We start from the raw sequence: 19,287 nt of genomic DNA on the forward strand, positions 1-19,287 counted from the left end.
GTATGGACAGCTGGATTGAGTCAATCCTTAAAGTACAAGGGCAGGAGGAGCAAATTTAACAGCGAAATCAGGTCATCAAAAAGCTTTGGCAAATAGCGTTATTAAGAGAATCTTTGGATTCTCCTCTAAGTACATTAAACAGTAACTAGGAAGAGAATAGAAAATCATGTTGATTTTTAAGGGACCCTGTGTGTGGAACCACAGGAGATGGATGAAATACTAAACAAATATTACATGTCAGTATTTAGTGTGGAGAAGTCATGGAAGCTAGGAAACGTGGGGAAATAAACAATGATGTCTTGAAAAGAGTTCATATTACAGAAGAGTTGTTGCTGGTGGTCTCAAAATACAAAGATAGATAAATCCTCAGGACTTGATCGTATGTTTCCCAGAACTTTGTGAGAAGCTAAGGAAGAGATTGCTGGACCCATTGCTGAGATATTTGCATCATTGACATCCAAAGGTGAAATGCTGGAAGACTGGAGGGTTGGGGCTAATATGGTGCCATTATTTAAGAAAGGCTATAAGGAAAAGCCAGAAAATCATACACTGATGAGCCTGACATCAATGGTGGATGCTGTTGGAAGGATTCTGAGGGACAGGATTAACGTGCATTTGGTAAGATAAGGACTGATCAGAGATAGTCAATATGGCTTTAAGCATAGGAAATAGTGTCTCATTGAGCTTTTTTGAAGAGATGATAAAGACGATTGAAGACGACAGAGCAGTAGGTATTGTCCAATGGACTTTAAAGCATTCAATAACGTTCCATATCGTAGGCTGGTTAGTAAGTTAGATCACATGGGATCCATGGGGACCTAACCAATTGGATACAAAATTGGCTTGAAAATAGGAGACAAAGGGTGGTGGCATAAGATTGTTTTCAGACTGGAGGCCCGTGACCAGTGTTGTGCCACAGGATCAGTGCTGAGTTCCCTGCTTTTTGTCATTTATATATAGGAGCCATGGTTAGTAAGTTTGTAAAGGACATCAAAATAGGTGGTGTAGTGGACAGTGAAGAAGGTTACCTCACAGTATAAACAGGCCCTTGATCAGATAGAGTTTAATTTAGATAAATACTAGGTGTTGCATTTTAGAAATACAAATCAAGTTAATGGGAGGGTCCTGAGGAAAGTTGCCAAAGAGAACTAGGGGTGCAGGGGCACAGTTCTTTGAAAGTGGAATTGCAGAAAGACAGGGTGGTGAGGAAGGAGATTAGTATACTTGCCTTCATTGGTCAGGACAGTGGGTACAGGCATTTCTGGTACAACCCAATGGCTGCATTCCTGTGCAACCTCGTGCTATAGAAAATCACACTGTATGAGATCACTATTACCTGTGCAGTAGAAAGTTTGTGATATCCCTACAGCTCCCACTGGTTATCAACCATATTATAGCCAATTCGCATTGACAAACACGCTATACCAGAAATATCTGCATAGGAATTGAGACGTTTATATTGCAGTTACACAGGATATTGGAGAGACCACTATTTAGAATACTGTGTACAATTCTAGCACCCACCTTTGGAAGGGTGTTGTTAAACTTGAGAGGGTGCAGGAGAGATTTCAAAGGATGTTTCTGGGACTGCAGGGTTTGATTTACAGGTCGTTCAGGTGTAACGTACGTTGGCTATAACACAATTGACGAATTGCAAATACTGTTTGGATAATGCAAATCTTTTACTGAACGGATATAGCAATTTTCTACAGTGTGAGATTGGAGCGGCTGAGTAGGTTGGATTGGGACATTGATAGGGTGAATAGCCAAGGTCCTTTTCCTATAGTGGGAGAGTCCAAAACTAGACAGCATAGGTTTAAGTTGAGAAGGGAAATATTTAAAAAAAGATCCTCGGGGTAATTTTTTCACAGAGAGTGGTGCATCTATGGAACGAGCTGCCAGAGGAAGTGATGGAAGCAGGAACGATTACAATATTTAAAAAAACATCTGGATAGATACATGAGTAGGAAGGGTTTAGAGGAATATGGGCCCAATAGTCTGTTGCCATGCTGTGAGACTTTAAATCACAGTTTGTTCTTATCATGTGACTTAAGAACCATAAATTAAATTAGTCCTTTTATACAAAAAAAGACAATCCTCAATGCTGCATGTATACATGTTTATTCAATGTCTTAAAAGAAGATATTGATAAAGTGACATGAAATAGGAGGTTAAGATAAACCCTGCATAACCTGGTAACTATAAGTATTTGAGAAAGACAAAATACCAACAGTTCTTGATTTTACTGATTACAATAGTTTTTCCAAACACTGACATTCACCCTTTTCTGCAGGGACAAAGCAAAACAGAGCTCCCGTGGTCAAATGCCTATGGACCGTCACCACACAGTTAAAATACAGCCAAACCTTGTTACAACAACCTTCTGTTACATCAATCTTTCCCCAGGTCCCCAACTGAAGCTCCATTTCAGTTTTAATTTAAAATAAAAGTCCAAGGAATTCAATTCCTTGATGAAACAAACTTTGTTATAACATGCAGACCAGCAGATCCATCGGCACCATTTGTAATGAATTATCTTTCATTCTTTTGCCCAGTGTTAACAAACTGCACTGTGGTAATTGCTTTTACCATTCAGAGAACATCCTAGTGCCACACTCATTGCTCGGATGCAGAACTGAAAACAAAAGAAAATAAATTGGTGAAACATTTTTTTCCAGCAGTTGGTGGTGAAGGAATTAAGTCAGAACTGAAGAGCTCAAACCTTGGCAAGGTGAAGCACCCATTCCATGTCCCCCCCCCCCACTGACAAAACCACCACGGGTTAGTAATAATGAGGTTCCACTGTAATAGCCCATTTATCACAATAGGCCTGAAAAGATGTTTGTTCGACAAACAGATCTTCAACCCTTTGAGCATTATTGTAACATGACTGCCCCCCCACCCCCACCATTATCTGAAATAAAAACAGAATTCCCAAATACTCCAGTTTTTCTACAGAATACTGATTAAGAAACGTTCATCTTATGCATTAAGCATATTCCCAATTATTTATCAATATATAGTTTACAGGACAGCATTTGCCAAACCTAAAATAATCTGTCTTTCTTCTAGCTAGCCAGGAACCCAGCCTGACCAGTTTTTCCACTTTGCATCATAGTAGTCCCACTGTGATTTATTTTTTAAAAAAATTACATGATTAAAGTGACAGGCCAAATCTGCCATGCTCAATTAGGGTGCAGTTTCCATCTCTAGGAAGCCAGAGTCCCACCTTGAATGTTTAAAACAAAAACAAATTGATTTTCTTCTTGGATTTCTTGTTCCACAAGGGAGTCCATACTCAAAGGGTTTATTGTAAAGGACCATTGGGTAACAATGACAATCAATGATTGAATGTCCTGCCTGACAACTTGCCAGAGACAATCTTCCATTCAACGTTGCATTACCTTGTGACAACTTCCAGTGTTAGGGTATCATTTCCCCTCTCAGGTCCGCCTATTTAACAGGTCAGACAAATAGTGTCAACGCACATCAGCGTAATTTGTGCTTCACTGTCAAATGGTACCTCTGTTTATTGCTGTTATTATTATACCAGAGCACTATTATGATTAACTAATATTAAATGCCTCTGCAAAAAGTGCTAAGAGTTTTCATATAAAAATTCTGTTATGGTTGTGGCACTCATGGCAGAAACAACCAAAGGAAGTCATTTAATACAGATATGACTCCATCTGTGAATGGATTACTAAACCAGCACTGGAATTCAATTGCACAAAAAGGTTACATTATGTGCGGAATGTATTTTCTAACTTCTTTTTAAGCAAATGATTTGAAATTAACATTTACAGAAAGAAGAAAAATTAAAAATAAAACATGAGAAAATGCACACACTGTTCAAAATGTATGGTAGACAGAATTTAGAAGATTAGTTTGCGGTGTAGTGTTCAGTGAAGGATTGGCCATATAGCCTGCAGTTATCTTGCCTGCAGTATTGTTGTGAGATGCTGACCCCATTCCATATGATATGAGGGACTGAGGTACCGAGGGAGCAGGTGGAAGAGCATGTGCGTATTCCTGCGATGTCACAGACCATGGGAAAGTGCCTGATCTGCTGTACGGCTGGTGTCCATTGTGGTTCGAAACAGAAGGCACACCAGAACAGTAACAGTTATCCACCGAGCAGACGAGGATTTTGCGCCCACCATAACCAACTGACTGGGAAAGTACAGACTGCTGAGGTGGTGTGCCATTGGGATAGTGAGTTGTATTGAAGACTGGACCTGTGTGGACGGGCTGTGGACCGCTCGTCAGTCCCACAATGTGTGGGGAAGAGCTGCAGGGCACAAGGGACTGTGCTGACTGGCCCTCCACGACAGACCCGCTTTGGCCCATGAACTGGCTGGAAACATTCCCAGCCGTTACTTCCAGGAAACCATTATCCACAGCGGATGTTGTGGGCATAGGGAAAGCAGTGGAGTGCTTGCGTTTTTCTCCAGCAGCATTGGAAACGTTGCAGGTGTAAGCAGGAACGCTCTGCAGAAACGGAACAGGAGTGCTTATTGTCCCTGTTGAAGTACAGCACAAAGAAAAAAATGGTTACTACAATGACTGCAAAAATATGCATACAAGTAATGTTGCTTGTTATTCAGTGGCTGGTTTTACAACATTGTAACACTGTTTGTTTAAGCCTGCAAAATCCTTTCAAAGCGAGTCACAGTTTTTTGTCCAAATTATACAAGCTCTTGCTCACATAAATTTAGAATCACGGAAATTTTGCAAGACAAGAGTTTGGACTTTATAGGCATGTTGGGATCTCATTCTATCAAGCTCTACATTTAACATCTGAATGTTACTGCTCACTGGAACTTCCCAGTTTCTTCACTTGCCAGCACTTCAATTAATATTTAAACTCTGGCTGAAAATGAAGCAAGATACCAGTGACCAGCTGGGCTTACAATGAGCACTTGCCTGACTCAACTGCATTTGGATTTGATTTCAATTTTAAATGGGGCAGGTGTGTGCAATGAACACATGCAAACTGTAGGATCACCATTCAGCATGTGGAGATGGTGTCAGAGGAATGACGCTTTTAAAATGTTCAGCAAGTACAGAAACTGAATGAGGAAGTCTCTAGGATCACAATCAAGGTACAGGCAGTTACTAAAGTATGAGTCTACCAAAAACTAACTTTGCATTTCAGTCAGATGAGCATTCCACTGTTAATAAAATTTTTACATGCAGCACTCACCATAATGCCACATTGATTTCATGGGAAGAAAACCACATGACAAACTAACACCCTTTGTAACACATTTTACAGCTTTTTTTTGCATTTGTTTGTTCCCTGTCACGATACGAACTTATCATTTAATACTTATCCCTACTTGCCCTAATATGCATAATTAGGGCTGGGTCAGCATGTGGGTCAGACAAGGAAGTTGAAAAACATTAGCGAATCAGCTGGATTTTAACTTTTACAGTCTAACAACTTTTATGCTCAGGTTTCCGGGTATGATATCAGAAATTAACATGAAAATCAAATGATACAATGTGTCATGTAGAGACCCGAACTCTCACCCCAGTAGGTTGTCAGCCGATTATTATGTTAACTACATCATATTGATAACAATGGGATACGAGTGAAAACATTAAAAATGCTAATAAAAATACAAGTCCAAAAGATATTAATATACACACCAGCACAAAATAGCTACCTTTAACAATGATCACAAAGTTGCTGCTTTTGCACTTGAATGGGATTGAAAAATACCCTAGTGATTGTCCCTTTGATACCTCACCTTCCTTTCAAAGACTGTAGAAGAGGGACCGTGGAAAAGGAACCGTCCTGTCATGAAGGTTCTCTTTAACTAGTGCATTTGGTCAACGCTGGTTCAATATAATTGGGTAGTGACAATGCTAATTTTTGGCAGATCTTTAGTATTTAAATATAGGATTATGTAATTATATCTTCTCTTCAGTAACAATATTCACAATTAGCAAGAGCTGAGAAACTCAAATCAGAAAACTAATGAATTTCATGAGTGTACTTAAGACACTTGTTTTTTGAGGCCCTATACTCTACTAAACTCAACTTGGCTTGCTTTCTTCTTTCAATGAGCCAAACTTGGATAAATGTTCCCTTACTCTTGGTTAATAATTGAACAGTGGCCATAACATGACCAAAATCAATGTGAGGTTTTAGAAGGAGAAACTTACTAACATTCTAGATGATAGTAAACTGGGTCAAACCCTTCTTGGAGGAAAGGGCAGCAGAGGTGACCCAGGTAATGATAGACCAGTCAGCCTTATGTCTGTTGTAGGAAACGTTTTGGAAAGGATTATAAGAGATAGGATTTGTAATCATCTAGCAAGCAAGAATTTGCTTGGAGATAGTCAACATGGTTTTGTCAAGGACAGGCCATGTTTCACAAAACCTCTGAGTTTTTTTGAGAAGGTGACCCAAGCATGTGCATGAGCATGAGCATAGGGCAGTTGACCTGGTGTACATGGACTTCAGTAAAGCCTTTGATAAGGCTCTACATGGTAGGCTTTTGGAGAAGATGCAGAGGCATGGGATTGAGGGTGATTTAGCAGTTTGGATTAGAAACTGGCTTTCTGTAAGAAGGCAGCGAGTGGTGGTTGATGGAAAAGATTCAGCCTGAAGTCCAGTTACTTGTGGTATGCCACAAGGATCTGTTTTGGGACCACTGCTGTTTGCCAGTTTTATAAATGACTTGGACGCAGGCATAGGTGGATGGGTTAGTGAGTTTGCAGATGACATCTGTGGTTAGCACTGCTGCCTCACTGCACCAGAGAGCCGGGTTCAATTCCCACCTCAGGCGACTGTGTGGAGTTTGCACATTCTCCCCCGTGTCTGCATGGGTTTCCTCCAGGTGCTCCGGTTTCCTCCCATAATCTAAAAATGTGCAGGTTAGACCATGCTAAATTGCCCATAGTGTTAGGTAAAGGGGTAACTGTAGGGGAATGGGTCTGGGTGGGTTGCGCTTTGGTGTGTCGGTGTGGACTTGCTGGGCCGAAGGGCCTGTTTCCACACTGTAAGTAATCTAATCTAATCTAATCTAAAGTCGGTAGTCGTCGGTGGAAGAATGTTGCAGGGGGCCTTGGATAACTGCAGAATTGGGCTGAGAGGTGGCAAATGGAGTTCAATCCAGATAAATATGAGGTGATTCACTTTGGGAAGAACAACAGGAAGGCAGAATACTGGGTCAATGGAAAGGTTCTTGGTAGTGTGGATGTGCAGAGGGATCTTGGAGTCCATGTACATAGATCCCTGAAAGTTGCCACCCAGGTTGATAGTGCTGTTAAGAAGGCAATACATTATTTTAGGGTTTTATCGGTAGAGGGATTGAGTTCCGGAGCCGTGATGTCATGCTGCAACTGTACAAAACGCTAGTGCGGCCTCACTTGGAATATTGTGTACAGTTCTGGTCACCCCATTACAGGAAGGATGTGGAAGCATCGGATAAGGTGCAGAGGAGATTTGCCAGGATGTTGCCTGGTCTGGAGGAAAGGCTGAGGGACTTGGGTCTGCTCTCATTGGAGAGAAGACGACTATCGGCTATCAGGAGATTTAATTGCGACATACAAGATGATCAGAGGATTACATAGGCGGGACAGTGAGAGTCTTTTTCCTAGGATGATGATGTCGGTTTGTATGAGGGAGCATAGCTGCAAATTGAGGGGTGATAGATTTAAGACAAGTGTCAGAGGCAGGTTCTTTACTCAGAGTGGTAAGGGAATGGAATACTCTGCCTGCTCATGTAGTTAACTCAGCCACATTAGGGGCATTTAAACAGTCCTTGGATAAGAATATGGATGATGGAATATTGTAGGGGGATGGGCTTAGATTAGTTCACAGTTCGGTGCAACATCGAGGGTTGAAGGGCCGGTTCTACGCTGTATTGTTCTATGGTCTATGGAAACTACATATGAACAGTGAGTGTTCAAAAGAGAATGTAGTTTAGTGACAACGTATACCATTCAGGGCATCTTTAAAGAGGTGGTGCAGCTCTGGAGCCGAAAGACCCAGATTCAAGACCCACCTCAAATGTGTTATAACAAAGCAGGTTGATTAACAATATAGGGTCTCTTGTTGCACAGTGTAAGTGTCCCTATCTCTATCCAAGGGGTCCAGATTCAAGACCCATAGCTCAAAAGGTTGATTCAGGGGAAAAGGCTACAACCAAATAATATAAGAGCCTTTGTCTACAAATATGTCTAATACTCCCGATAAACTAAGCAAATCAAAGATCGGTAATCTCTGAAACAAACAAAGTCAAGAAGCCAATGTTGTGGTTCTGTTCCCCAATTAGTTACTACTATTATAGGACAAGCCAAACAGAGAACAGCCAGGGAATTCCTAGAGGCATGGCACTCATCCACAGATTCAAATCAATAAGCACATCGACCTGGACCCAATATACCGACCTCTGCAACGGACAGCTAGAACTGACAACTGGAAGCAGCAGATTCAAACCACTACAAATGCCAGAGGAAATCACAGAAGTGCTTCAAGGGAGGCTCCCAAGCACTGAGGATGTCACCTAGACAGGGGACGGAACGTCTGCAACACAAATTCCCAGCTCGGCGAACAGAACGACAACAACGAGCACCCGAGCTACAAATCTTCTCACAAACTTTGATCAAGAAGCCAATATTGGAAAAGAAAATGATACCAATGTCGGATAAATACTCAGAAACTGATTAAAACTATGGAAGTGTGTGAGGAAATTGCAGAAGTTTTAACACAGTTTTACAAAGCTAAACACTAATTCATCCAACGTTCCCTTTAGATTGACCACATTGTAATGCACCTCAGGGCAGGTGGAATTTGAAGCCAGATCTTCTACACCACAAGAGCCCCTTTCCTTTAGGTGACAAAATTGCAAAAATCTCTGTTCTTTGGAAATGTACATAAAGAAAGCAGGAAATTATAAACCTGCTAATCTAACATTTGATTTGGTGAAGTTATTGGAATCCATAATAAAGCATTTAGAAAAAAAATTGAGAGACTATTAGAGTGTCCAGATGGAATGATAAAGGGAGCCTCATTTTAAACAAAATTAATTCAATTTTATGGGGAACTAACTAAAAGCAGACAAAAAAATGCCTACAGATATGGTTCAGATGGACGTTTAGAAGTATTCTGATCAGGTTCCACAGAAGAGGTTGTTAGTTAAAATTAAAGCTCATGACATGCAGACAGATTACTGACCTGTATTTTAAAAATCCATATAACACACAAATATATATAAATGGAGAGAGAGAAATGGAGGCAGAGGAAGATGGGAAGATGAGAAGTGGGGTGGGGGGGGCTGTTGTGGGGATGAAGAGGTGAAAGAAGGGGATGGACAGGCGTATACTCAATTTGGAAGGAAAACACGATAGTCCCCACAAGGATATGTGCAGCTTCAAATATTCACTATCTTTATCTGTCACTTAAGTAACGCAATAGAAAATATTTCCAGATTTACCAAGGACACAAAAAAAGATTGATGTTGGTGAGAAGTGTAACTGGGAGTATCAAAGTATAAGAGATATCAATAATCTAAATAAGTGAGCAAAATAGCAGCAGATAGATTTCAGTAAAGGTTAAGGTTGAAGTCATTATTTCTGGATCAAAAAGAAAAGGGTTGTATTATTTTTAAGTCAATCGAAAGGTAGGAACAGTTTAAAGAGTCCTCCTACACAACCACTTAAATATAGAGGACAGGCTCAAAAGATAATCAAAAAGAGGCAGAACATAAAGAGGGGAGGGAGCTTTGTTCCAGATCTGACTTGACAACATGTGAATTATTATTTGAGTCTTGAGAGAAATGCAATATTATCAGAATTGCAAGAGTTAGGTTTTGGGGAGATTTTAAATCTTACAAGGTGAATGGGCAAGTTGTTTGAAGTTTCAGGATTTGGAATGGGCTGGGAAGTCTTCTTCCCACTTGTGAAATAAAGTGTAAAAGAACAGAATATATTCTTAAAATCAGAGCTGCCCAACTCAGGAGAAAAGTGGTAGGAAACACTTCTTCACACAAACAGGAGAGTGAGATGTGCGGAACTCCCGGTCTGATTTGTCCATTGCACCCAGGACCTTCCCTAAATGCGAGCTTGATTAATAGCTCTGATGCAGAGATAAATAATCTTTTCTATACTGGGAGATTAACAGATATGGAGTCAATGTGGGTGGATGGGGTTAGGATACAGTTCTGTAATCTGACTGAATAACCTCTGAAGCATAACTGAGCTGAGAGATGAATGGTATAGTCCTGCCTCATGAACAGATGGAGACATACACTGATTATATGGTGACACACATTTTTGGGTAGACGCATATAAGGAGGAGAGAGAGAGAGAGCGAGAGAGAGCGAGAGAGACAGAGAGCGAGAGAGACAGAGAGAGAGAGAGACAGAGAGCGAGAGAGCCAGAGAGCCAGAGAGCGAGAGAGCCAGAGAGCCAGAGAGCCAGAGAGCCAGAGAGCCAGAGAGCCAGAGAGCCAGAGAGCCAGAGAGCCAGAGAGCCAGAGAGCCAGAGAGCGAGAGAGCCAGAGAGCGAGAGAGCGAGAGAGCGAGAGAGCGAGAGAGCCAGAGAGCCAGAGAGCCAGAGAGCCAGAGAGCCAGAGAGCCAGAGAGCCAGAGAGCCAGAGAGCCAGAGAGCCAGAGAGCCAGAGAGCCAGAGAGCCAGAGAGCCAGAGAGCCAGAGAGCCAGAGAGCCAGAGAGCCAGAGAGCCAGAGAGCCAGAGAGAGGAGACAGACATTAAAATCTGGAGACATATACAGACAATTCCTGTCATCCTTTCCCATAATAAATTCCAATGCAAATAATAAACAAACCCACTGTAAATGTACCATTCTGTCCTAAGAGCATTTATGCAGCTCCCAATTCTCCAGCCTGTGCCTGCAGAGAAATTCCTACCCTCCATCCAACTCTGCTGCTCCAAAACACCCCCAGTTTCCACACAGAATATCTAGAATTTATACTAATTTTTGCTAAAACTAAGATTAATATATAGCTACAAGACTAGTTATTTTAGATTTCATTATACTGCACCCTCTAACTCCACTTCAACTGAAGAAGACGCTAGCTTTTGTGTCCGTGAGAGTACTTTTTAAAACAAAATGGATGCTTTACCTTCAAGCAACTTTCTGATGTGTTTTTCCTTTTTCCCAATCTCACTCAAGAAAGGTTTTGGCTGGAGGTGACCAAATTTGGGAGGTGGCAATCCATTTCCAGTACAAGCTTGAGTCCTTAATAAAAAGAAATAAAAAAATTTCCAGTTTGTAATATGCAAATCCAGTTTTATGACATAATTTTGTGGCAATCTCCTACGCATTGTACAGCTTATAGGCAATACGTGCATTATACACAATTGCAATGATAATGTTATAACCTAGCATTGTACTACATTGAAAAAAGACAAAAATATTCCTTGCAAGTAAACTGCTAGTTTAACCAGTAATATTTTCACCAATTAGGTTTAAAAAAATTATTTTATGAAGAACACATTGAAAATTAATAGAATGATTATCTGCAGAAAATGTTTGCTTACCAGCCAAAAAGCTGCAAACTGTTAAACACAATTATATTGCTACTGAAAAGCAAGTTTTCATTTATGTGGAGCTTCTTTGCAAAAAAAAAAGCATTCGTAGAAGTCGGTTTAAGATCGTGGCATTTGCATTCTCGACTACAGTGAATACTACACAAGCAATTAATTCTAAAAGTCAGAGTTCTCTGATCTGGTACTAATCTTTCCTCTCTCAAATCTCAGAATTAGTTATTGTAATTGAGAATGAAGAATATTTACAATATTGTACAGGAAATATGTTCAGCTTGTCAAATCAGACATAACTAGCACAGAACACTATTTAGGGTAATCTAATTTTAAACTCAAATGGTGCAAATGGGGCAAAATGGAATCAACCAACTAAAACTCACAGCTCCAAGATGATCAAAGACAACAACTAGTTATTGGGTGGTGTCCACACACATGCAATCACTCATTTGCTGCAGTTATAATCAATGATCTAGTACCATGGAATAAACTGTAGGATTGCCATGTAAAGAAACACATTAGAGATAATCAAGGCAGTAGCTACAACACAATGCAAAAACTATGGGAAACAAAATTACAGTACTTTAAATCAGCCCAATTCTCCTGGAATGTTCATAGCAGAATCAACACTTCACACAAATGAGCATTTTTAAAGGAGGCTGGCACTTGCAAGATTTTCTTTTACATAAATAAAATTTAAGGCTCTGGTGAAAGGTCATCAACCTGAAATATCAACTCATTTTCTTTTGTTAGAGGTGCTGGCTGACTGCTGAGTACTTTGTTGTTAAATGGAGTTAGCTTGTTTTATCACAAAAATGGAAGACAGAATGTTTAGTTCCCCAAAGAGTTTTGGAAAATTCATTGTCACTAGATAGTTGTCACAGCCTTTTATCTGGTCTTTTATAGTTTCAATTCCTTTATGAAGGATTTGAAGCAATGAATGGGAGGTTGGTCAAAATCAGAACTCATGCATATCATTAAAAATTCTGTGCAAATGCACACTTTCTACTAAACAATAGATAGTATAGAATTTTACTACTTCCAGTCAGTGTCACACTTTTGCATTTATTGCCTTCACACTTGTGACAATCCACAGTGTAATTGCACCCTCCCACTAGCAATGTAGCACAACCATTTTACAAAGCTCCCAGTTCATCAATAGTTTACAGGAGCTTTGCTGAGCAACTGAACATTTCTACCTCCCAAAATATTCAAAGATTTGCGATTTGACAGATTTTTCAAGTAATATAAAACCAACAACAATATTTTAAAATACTGACTTAACAATGTAAAAATTAGGAGGAGAAGGAGGCAATTCAACGCCTCGAGCCTGCTCCGTCATTTGATACGATCATGGCTAATTTCATCCCAGCCTCAACTCCAATTTCCTGCCCACTCTCCATCACCTTCAACCCATTACCAATTAAAAATCTGTCTGTCTACTCCTCAAATTTATTGTGGCCCCAGCACCCACCACATTCTATGGTAGTCAACTCCAATTATTCCCTGCCTCCAATCTCACCTGAAGACTTGGTCTTGATCACTTCCTGTGTGTAACACAATGGAAGATGATGACAGTATTTTACAGGACCAACATATGAAGTCTGAACAGACCATGCAGAAACATAGATCAGTTTACTTTGAAGAATCTGTAGTGGCTTAATTTATATAATCTAAATTTGGTGCTAAGACAGATGGTCTGATTTGTAGGGCAAGCCTATACTTCAATACAACTTGTAATCCAGATCAATTCATAAAATTACTGCTGCTATCAGTAATAATCCAAGTGGATTCACAGTTCAACTAGTTCCAGCATGTATAGCATCCCACAAAAAGACACAATAGGGCTGCTTTCAACATTTTATCCCACATGTAGATGACCAGAAAATCTAGCAAAATATTGATGCTTACCTTTCCAGTAAAATCTTTACAGATTTGGTATTCTGGGGAAAAACATAAAATGTAAAGTTACAATTAAACGACACATTAAGTAGTCTTTTTAGTCATTTTTCACATTAAACACCTATGTTTAAAATGAGAGAAGCAAGGTGAGAATTTGAACATTTCCTGATAAAATCTTTAAAACATTAACACTCCACAGTTAAAACTGAATGAATATAACTGAATGTTCTGTGATCAATAGATTCTTCTCAAATAATTCTATGTGCTCAGTCTTGATAGTTTACTAACAGCTTTCTGGTAATGTATACAAGATGCTATTAAATAATGCAAAAGCCTGGACAGATGAGGAGAAAACTTTGCAAATGAAGCTCAAATCGAGTCTCTCATGCCCCTGGCCAACATTTCAACATGGGCACTTTTCAAAGGAATCACATGACAGTAATCACAACTGAATAGTGCATTATCTGCAATTTTCAGAACAGAGCACCTATTGGGTTTTTTCAGTCAACTAATTCATTATCCAGAACTAATTGTGATAGAGGGGTCTGAAGTCATTGTAGTTGATTTTTTTTCACTCCTTTCAAATAGATTATCCATTTTGCAGGTTCAACTCCTGCTGTAAGATGTTGCAAGTATCCTCAGATAATTATGATAATGGATTTTGTGACTAGGGAAGAGTGCTCAGCAATTGCTACTGCATGTGTGAAACTGGGAATAGAAACATCTAAATTAAGTGTTTCAGAAGCAGTCAAAGCATTACCGTTTGAAAGTCACAAATTGAAAAATGCATAATTTTTATCTGGAGTTTTAGAGCTTGCTTTGTTATCACATGTACCGAGATAGTGAAAAGTGTTGTTTTGCGAGCTATATAGACAGTTCATACCACGCGAAGTGTATCAGGATCACAGAACACAGTGCAGAATACAAGAGTACAGATGGGGAGAATGAAAGCAATCAACATTAACATTTGAGAGATCCGTACAAAAGTCTGATAACAGTGGGGAAGAAGCTGTTCTAGAATCTAATCGTATGCATATTCAAACTTTATGTTCTGCCCGATGAAAGTGGTTGGAAGAGAGTATAATCAGGGTTAGAGGGGTCTTTGATGATGTTATTTATTTCCTGAGGCAGTGAGAAGTATAGATGGAGTCACGACTCTCTATAGTTTCTTGGGAAGAGCAGTTGCCAGACCATATTGCCATGCATCTAAATAGGATGCTTTCTATGGTGCATCTATAAAAATTGTTAAGTGTCTTTATGTTGTACTTTCTTGACTGTTGCGCCAACTTGGGCAGGCCAGAACAGATAGTTGGTGATCATCACTCCCAGGACCTTGAAGCTCTCAACCACCTCCACCTCAACACCACTGATACAGACAAGAATGACCCTTCCATTGGAATGAAATCCCATCAAACAATAACAATTCACATGACAACTGACCTTGGAAAAAAAGTGCGCAACTGGGAAAATGGAGATGAGTTCCATTCCACTTGCAATACACAACAATAATTGATTTCCCTTCCTGATCCCTTGCTCTACCTACATCCTAACTTTTTGTGATCCATGTATCAGGAATCAAAGATCCATCTGTAATGCAGCATTCTACAAGCTCTCTTCACTTTAACAAGTACGCCAATGCTGTTTTACTATTCTTCTTGCCAAGGGGACAAGTTAACATTTTCCTACATTCTATTCCATTTGCAATTTTTTTGCCCACTCACTTGATGACTATATGTTGCTATGACACTATAACCTATTACTATGCAAATAAAAACTGTAGCAACACCTGGTCAAATGCCTTTTGAAATCAATTAAACTACATCTACAGGTCACCTTTTACCATGTGGCCAGCATTTGATGCCAATCACTGATTGCCCTTGAGAAAATGGTGGTGAGCTGCCTTCTTGAACTACTGAAGTCCATTCAGTGTAGGTACATCAAAGTGCTGTTAGAGAGGGAGTTCCAGGATTTTGAACCAGTGACAGTGAAAGAAGGGTGAAATATTTCCATGTCAGGATGGTAAATGGCCTGGAGGGGAACTGGCAGCAAGTAGCATTCCCACGTATCTGATGCCTTTGTCCATGTAGATGGTGGTGCTTGTGCATTTCAAAAGGTGCTGTCTAAGGAATCTCATTGAACTTCCGCAGTGCAATTTGTAAATAATGCACACTGCTGGCTACTGTGCACCTGTGGTGGAGGGAGTGAATCGTTGAGAATGTAATGACAACCAAGTAGGCTGCTTTGTCCTGGATAGTAACAAGCTTGTGTTTTGTTGGAGCTGCACTCGTCCAACTAAGTGGGGTGAATTTCATCACACTCTTGAATTGTACCTTGTAGGTGGCAGACAGGCTACGGGAGCAGTCAGGAGGCAGGTTGGGGAGACAGGAGGTGGATTATTTACCACAAGATTCTTAGCCTCTGACTGGCTCATAGTTAACAGTATTTATATGGCTAGCCCAGTTCAATTTCAGGTCAATGGCAACACCTAAAATGGTTGACTGCAAAGGATTCAGTATTGGTAATGCCATTGAATATCAAAGGGCAATGGTTAGACCCTCATGTGTTGGAGGTAGTCATTGCCAGCACAAATATTACTTTCCACTAGTCACCCCAAGACAGATATTGTTGACTTCTTGGTAGATTTGGATACAGAAGTGCCACAAAAGATGCTGAAAACTGCTAATTGTTTGATGATGATTGCACATTCTCGCTCCTTGACTACATGATGGACACAAGGCCATTGATGAAGCAGCTGAATATAGTTGGGCCAAGGATACCACTCTGAGGAACTTCTGGAGAGATGATGTGGAGCTCATTGATGCTATACTTGGGTCAAATGCAGCCTTGAAGCCAAGGGCAGTTTTTCTCACCTCCCCTGTGAAACATGGCTTGTCCATGTTTGCATCAAGGCTTTAAATGAAGACAGGAGCCAGTGGCTCTAGCAGAACCCAAACAGAGCGTCACTGAGCAGGTGAATGTAAAGTAAGTGCTGCTTGATAGTGTTGATGATCGAGACCAGACTGATGTGAAGGCACTTAATGGGCCAGATTTGTCCTGCTTTGCATAAAGAGGACCTACATTATTGGAGAGATGAAGCTGCCTGGAAATAGCTTGGTGACGAGTGCAGCAAGTTTTGAAGTTCAAGTCTGGTCAGGAGTATCCAGTGGACTATTGCCTTTGGAATATCCAGTGCTTTCAGGAGTTGCTTGATATGTGGAAAAAATTAAATTGGCAGAAGACAGGCATCAGTGATGCTGGGAATTCTGAAACAGGCAGAGACAAAACACCTACTGTGCACTTCTGGCTGAAAGGTTTTAGAGTCATAGAGATGTACAGCATGGAAGCAGACCCTTTGGTCCAACTCATCCATGCCGACCAGATATCCCAACCCAATCTAGTCCCAACTGCCAGCACCCAGCCCATATCCCTCCAAACCCTTCCTATTCATGTACCTATCCAGATGCCTTTTAAATGTTAAAATTGAACCAGCCTCCACCACTTCTTCTGGCAGCTCATTTCATTCATGCACCACCCTCTGCATGAAAAAGTTGCCCATTAGGTCTCTTTTATATCTTTCCCTTCTCACCCTGAACCTAGACCCTCTAGTTCTGGACTCCCCGACCCCAGGGAAAAGACCTTGTCTATTTATCTTAACCACGCCTCATGATTTTATAAATCTCTTATAAAGATCATCCCTCAGCCTCCTTTGATGCTCCAGGGAAAACAGCCCCAATCTATTCAACCTCTCCCTATAGCTCAACTCCTTCAACCCTGGCAACATCCTTGTAAATTTTTTCTGAACCTCTCCAAGTTTCACAACACCCTTCTGATAGAAACATCCCCTCCTCAAAGAACTGTAATAATTTAGGTAAACACTTTCCCCATCGCAAAACCACACTGACTTTGCCCCAACTGCGTTAAGATTTTCCAACTGCCCTGCTATAGCATCCATGTTAATAGATTCTAATAGATTTTCCTTATGACAGATGTTCAGCTGTCTAATTCCTCCTTTCTCAAATTGAATGTTCACTATTTTCCAATCTGATGGGACCTTTCCAGAAGCTAAATCATTTTAGAAAATTAAAACTAATGCATCTGCTGTTTTAACAACCACTTCTTTCAAGACCCTAGAATTAAGTCTATCAGGACCAGGGGATTTATGAGCGTTTAGATTTCATAATACTTTCAGTAACTTTTTCCTACTTCTTCCTTTTTACCTCTTGATGTACCATTATCTTTGCTAGTTATCGGTCTTTACAGTGCACACACATTGACTGTTTCTTCATTTACCATTAATTTTCCAGACTTTCTTTCTGGATGACCAATGCTCATTTTAGGTACTCTCAGTTAAGGATACAAAGTTACAAATCAATGTTTTGTTTGACTGAACAGCATTTTGAAAAAAGGAACCTATTAGCATAGAATGAATTTATGAGTAAACATACTTGTTTAAATCTTCCTTTTCATTTCATACATCCGCTCTCCAGAGCTCTCAGTCAAACAGCTTATACAATATATTATAGGGTGCACCCATCTCTTTGCTATTATATCTTTCAGTAACCCGCAATTCTCCTTTTAAAGCAGAAAGTGTGTTCGCTAAAATAGTTTCAATAAAGACACCAATTATATTCAAAAGGTGGCAGCTTTGAAAAAGTAGCATTACACTGCAATCATCTTATAAATTTGGTATACCCAAAGACACCAAGGGATGTGTTCATATAGTCACCTCATTGATATCGGCCAAGTGGCCTGGCAGAAATAAAGCAAAGGGAGGGGAAGACATATACACATCCACTGTGGCATACTTCTCAATGTTTGTTTCAGCCACAGATTGATATGGTCTGGCCTAGATAAACACCTTCAAACATTGTCAAGTGGAAAGATGTGCAATGTAATATTTAAAACCATCCCACTAGCTCTTACCATTATGAACTTCTATGTCCATATTTATATTGGAAAACATCAATGTAAATGAGTCACAGAATAACGAACACACCCCACAGGAAGTGCTATTACAGCTCCTCAGTTTGGCTTGTCCCACAACTCTTTCGCCTATGTTGCAGGGAAAAGTTTCTTGCTTCAAAACTTGCCAAAACATTTTTGTTATTTAATTATAAAGTTATTTAAATCAAAGTGGATTAAAATAAAAGACTGACTGCAGGATTTCAACATGGATATTAAATTATGCCTGTATGCCCTAGTCCAATAATCTACCACTCTCTAACTGCATTTTAATAACTGAACGAGACTTTAATTGACAACATCACTGAATATAAACATTTAAAACTTACCTTCATAAAGGAAATATCCTCTGTTCTGTCCCACATTTTTTGGACAGAGTTGAGTAATTTTTTAGCCTCCTCTAGTCGCTCATTTAGCTGATGTACTTGCGATGCATTTTCGTCACAGAATTTTGTTCGTGTTTTATCAATGAGTTCCAAAGTCTTCCCCAGATCCTCTTCCAAGATCTGACGCATTTTCTCATACTGCAGGCGTACTTCTTCTTTTAATTGCTGGACTTTTTCCTAAAAAGAAGGCAGTGGCAGAAAATTATCCAATGCACACCAGCTGGAGAACAGCAACTAGCTATTGGAAACAGGGAGAGTGGAGGGGAAAGGGGATGAAAGCAGGAGAAGTGGAGGAGAGAATTTAGAGACTATTCTAGGAAAATGATTAGAAAGAAAAATCATAAAAGCCTTAAGTAAATCTAGCCCAACTTCTCTCTCAGCAGGCCTCACTGTCTGAAACCAATGCCATTTAGTCTTATCTATGGATATCGCTATCCTAGAAATTGTGCACACTCTCATGTCATTGCCAGTAGGAGGACAGTGCAGAACCTTTTTTTTAAATATGGAAATACCACA

The 19,287-nt window shown here is 40.0% G+C and overlaps 1 protein-coding gene across 3 annotated transcripts in view; it reads right to left on the bottom strand.

Moving 5' to 3' along the window:
• Positions 1–2,105: 2,105 nt before the first annotated feature.
• Positions 2,106–19,287, bottom strand: part of trim8b (tripartite motif containing 8b) — a 90,630-nt gene continuing 73,448 nt past the window's right edge. For all 3 annotated transcript variants that reach the window (XM_060842250.1, XM_060842248.1, XM_060842247.1), the window contains 4 exons: positions 18,715–18,948; positions 13,433–13,464; positions 11,101–11,216; positions 2,106–4,523 (listed from right to left, as the gene is read on the bottom strand). In XM_060842250.1, the coding sequence (XP_060698233.1) occupies positions 3,853–4,523; positions 11,101–11,216; positions 13,433–13,464; positions 18,715–18,948 (1,053 nt within the window). In that variant the 3' untranslated portion in view covers positions 2,106–3,852. The remainder of the gene's footprint in view (positions 4,524–11,100; positions 11,217–13,432; positions 13,465–18,714; positions 18,949–19,287) is intronic.

This window comes from Hemiscyllium ocellatum, chromosome 22, assembly GCF_020745735.1.
Source record: "Hemiscyllium ocellatum isolate sHemOce1 chromosome 22, sHemOce1.pat.X.cur, whole genome shotgun sequence".
Classification (NCBI taxonomy): domain Eukaryota; kingdom Metazoa; phylum Chordata; class Chondrichthyes; order Orectolobiformes; family Hemiscylliidae; genus Hemiscyllium; species Hemiscyllium ocellatum.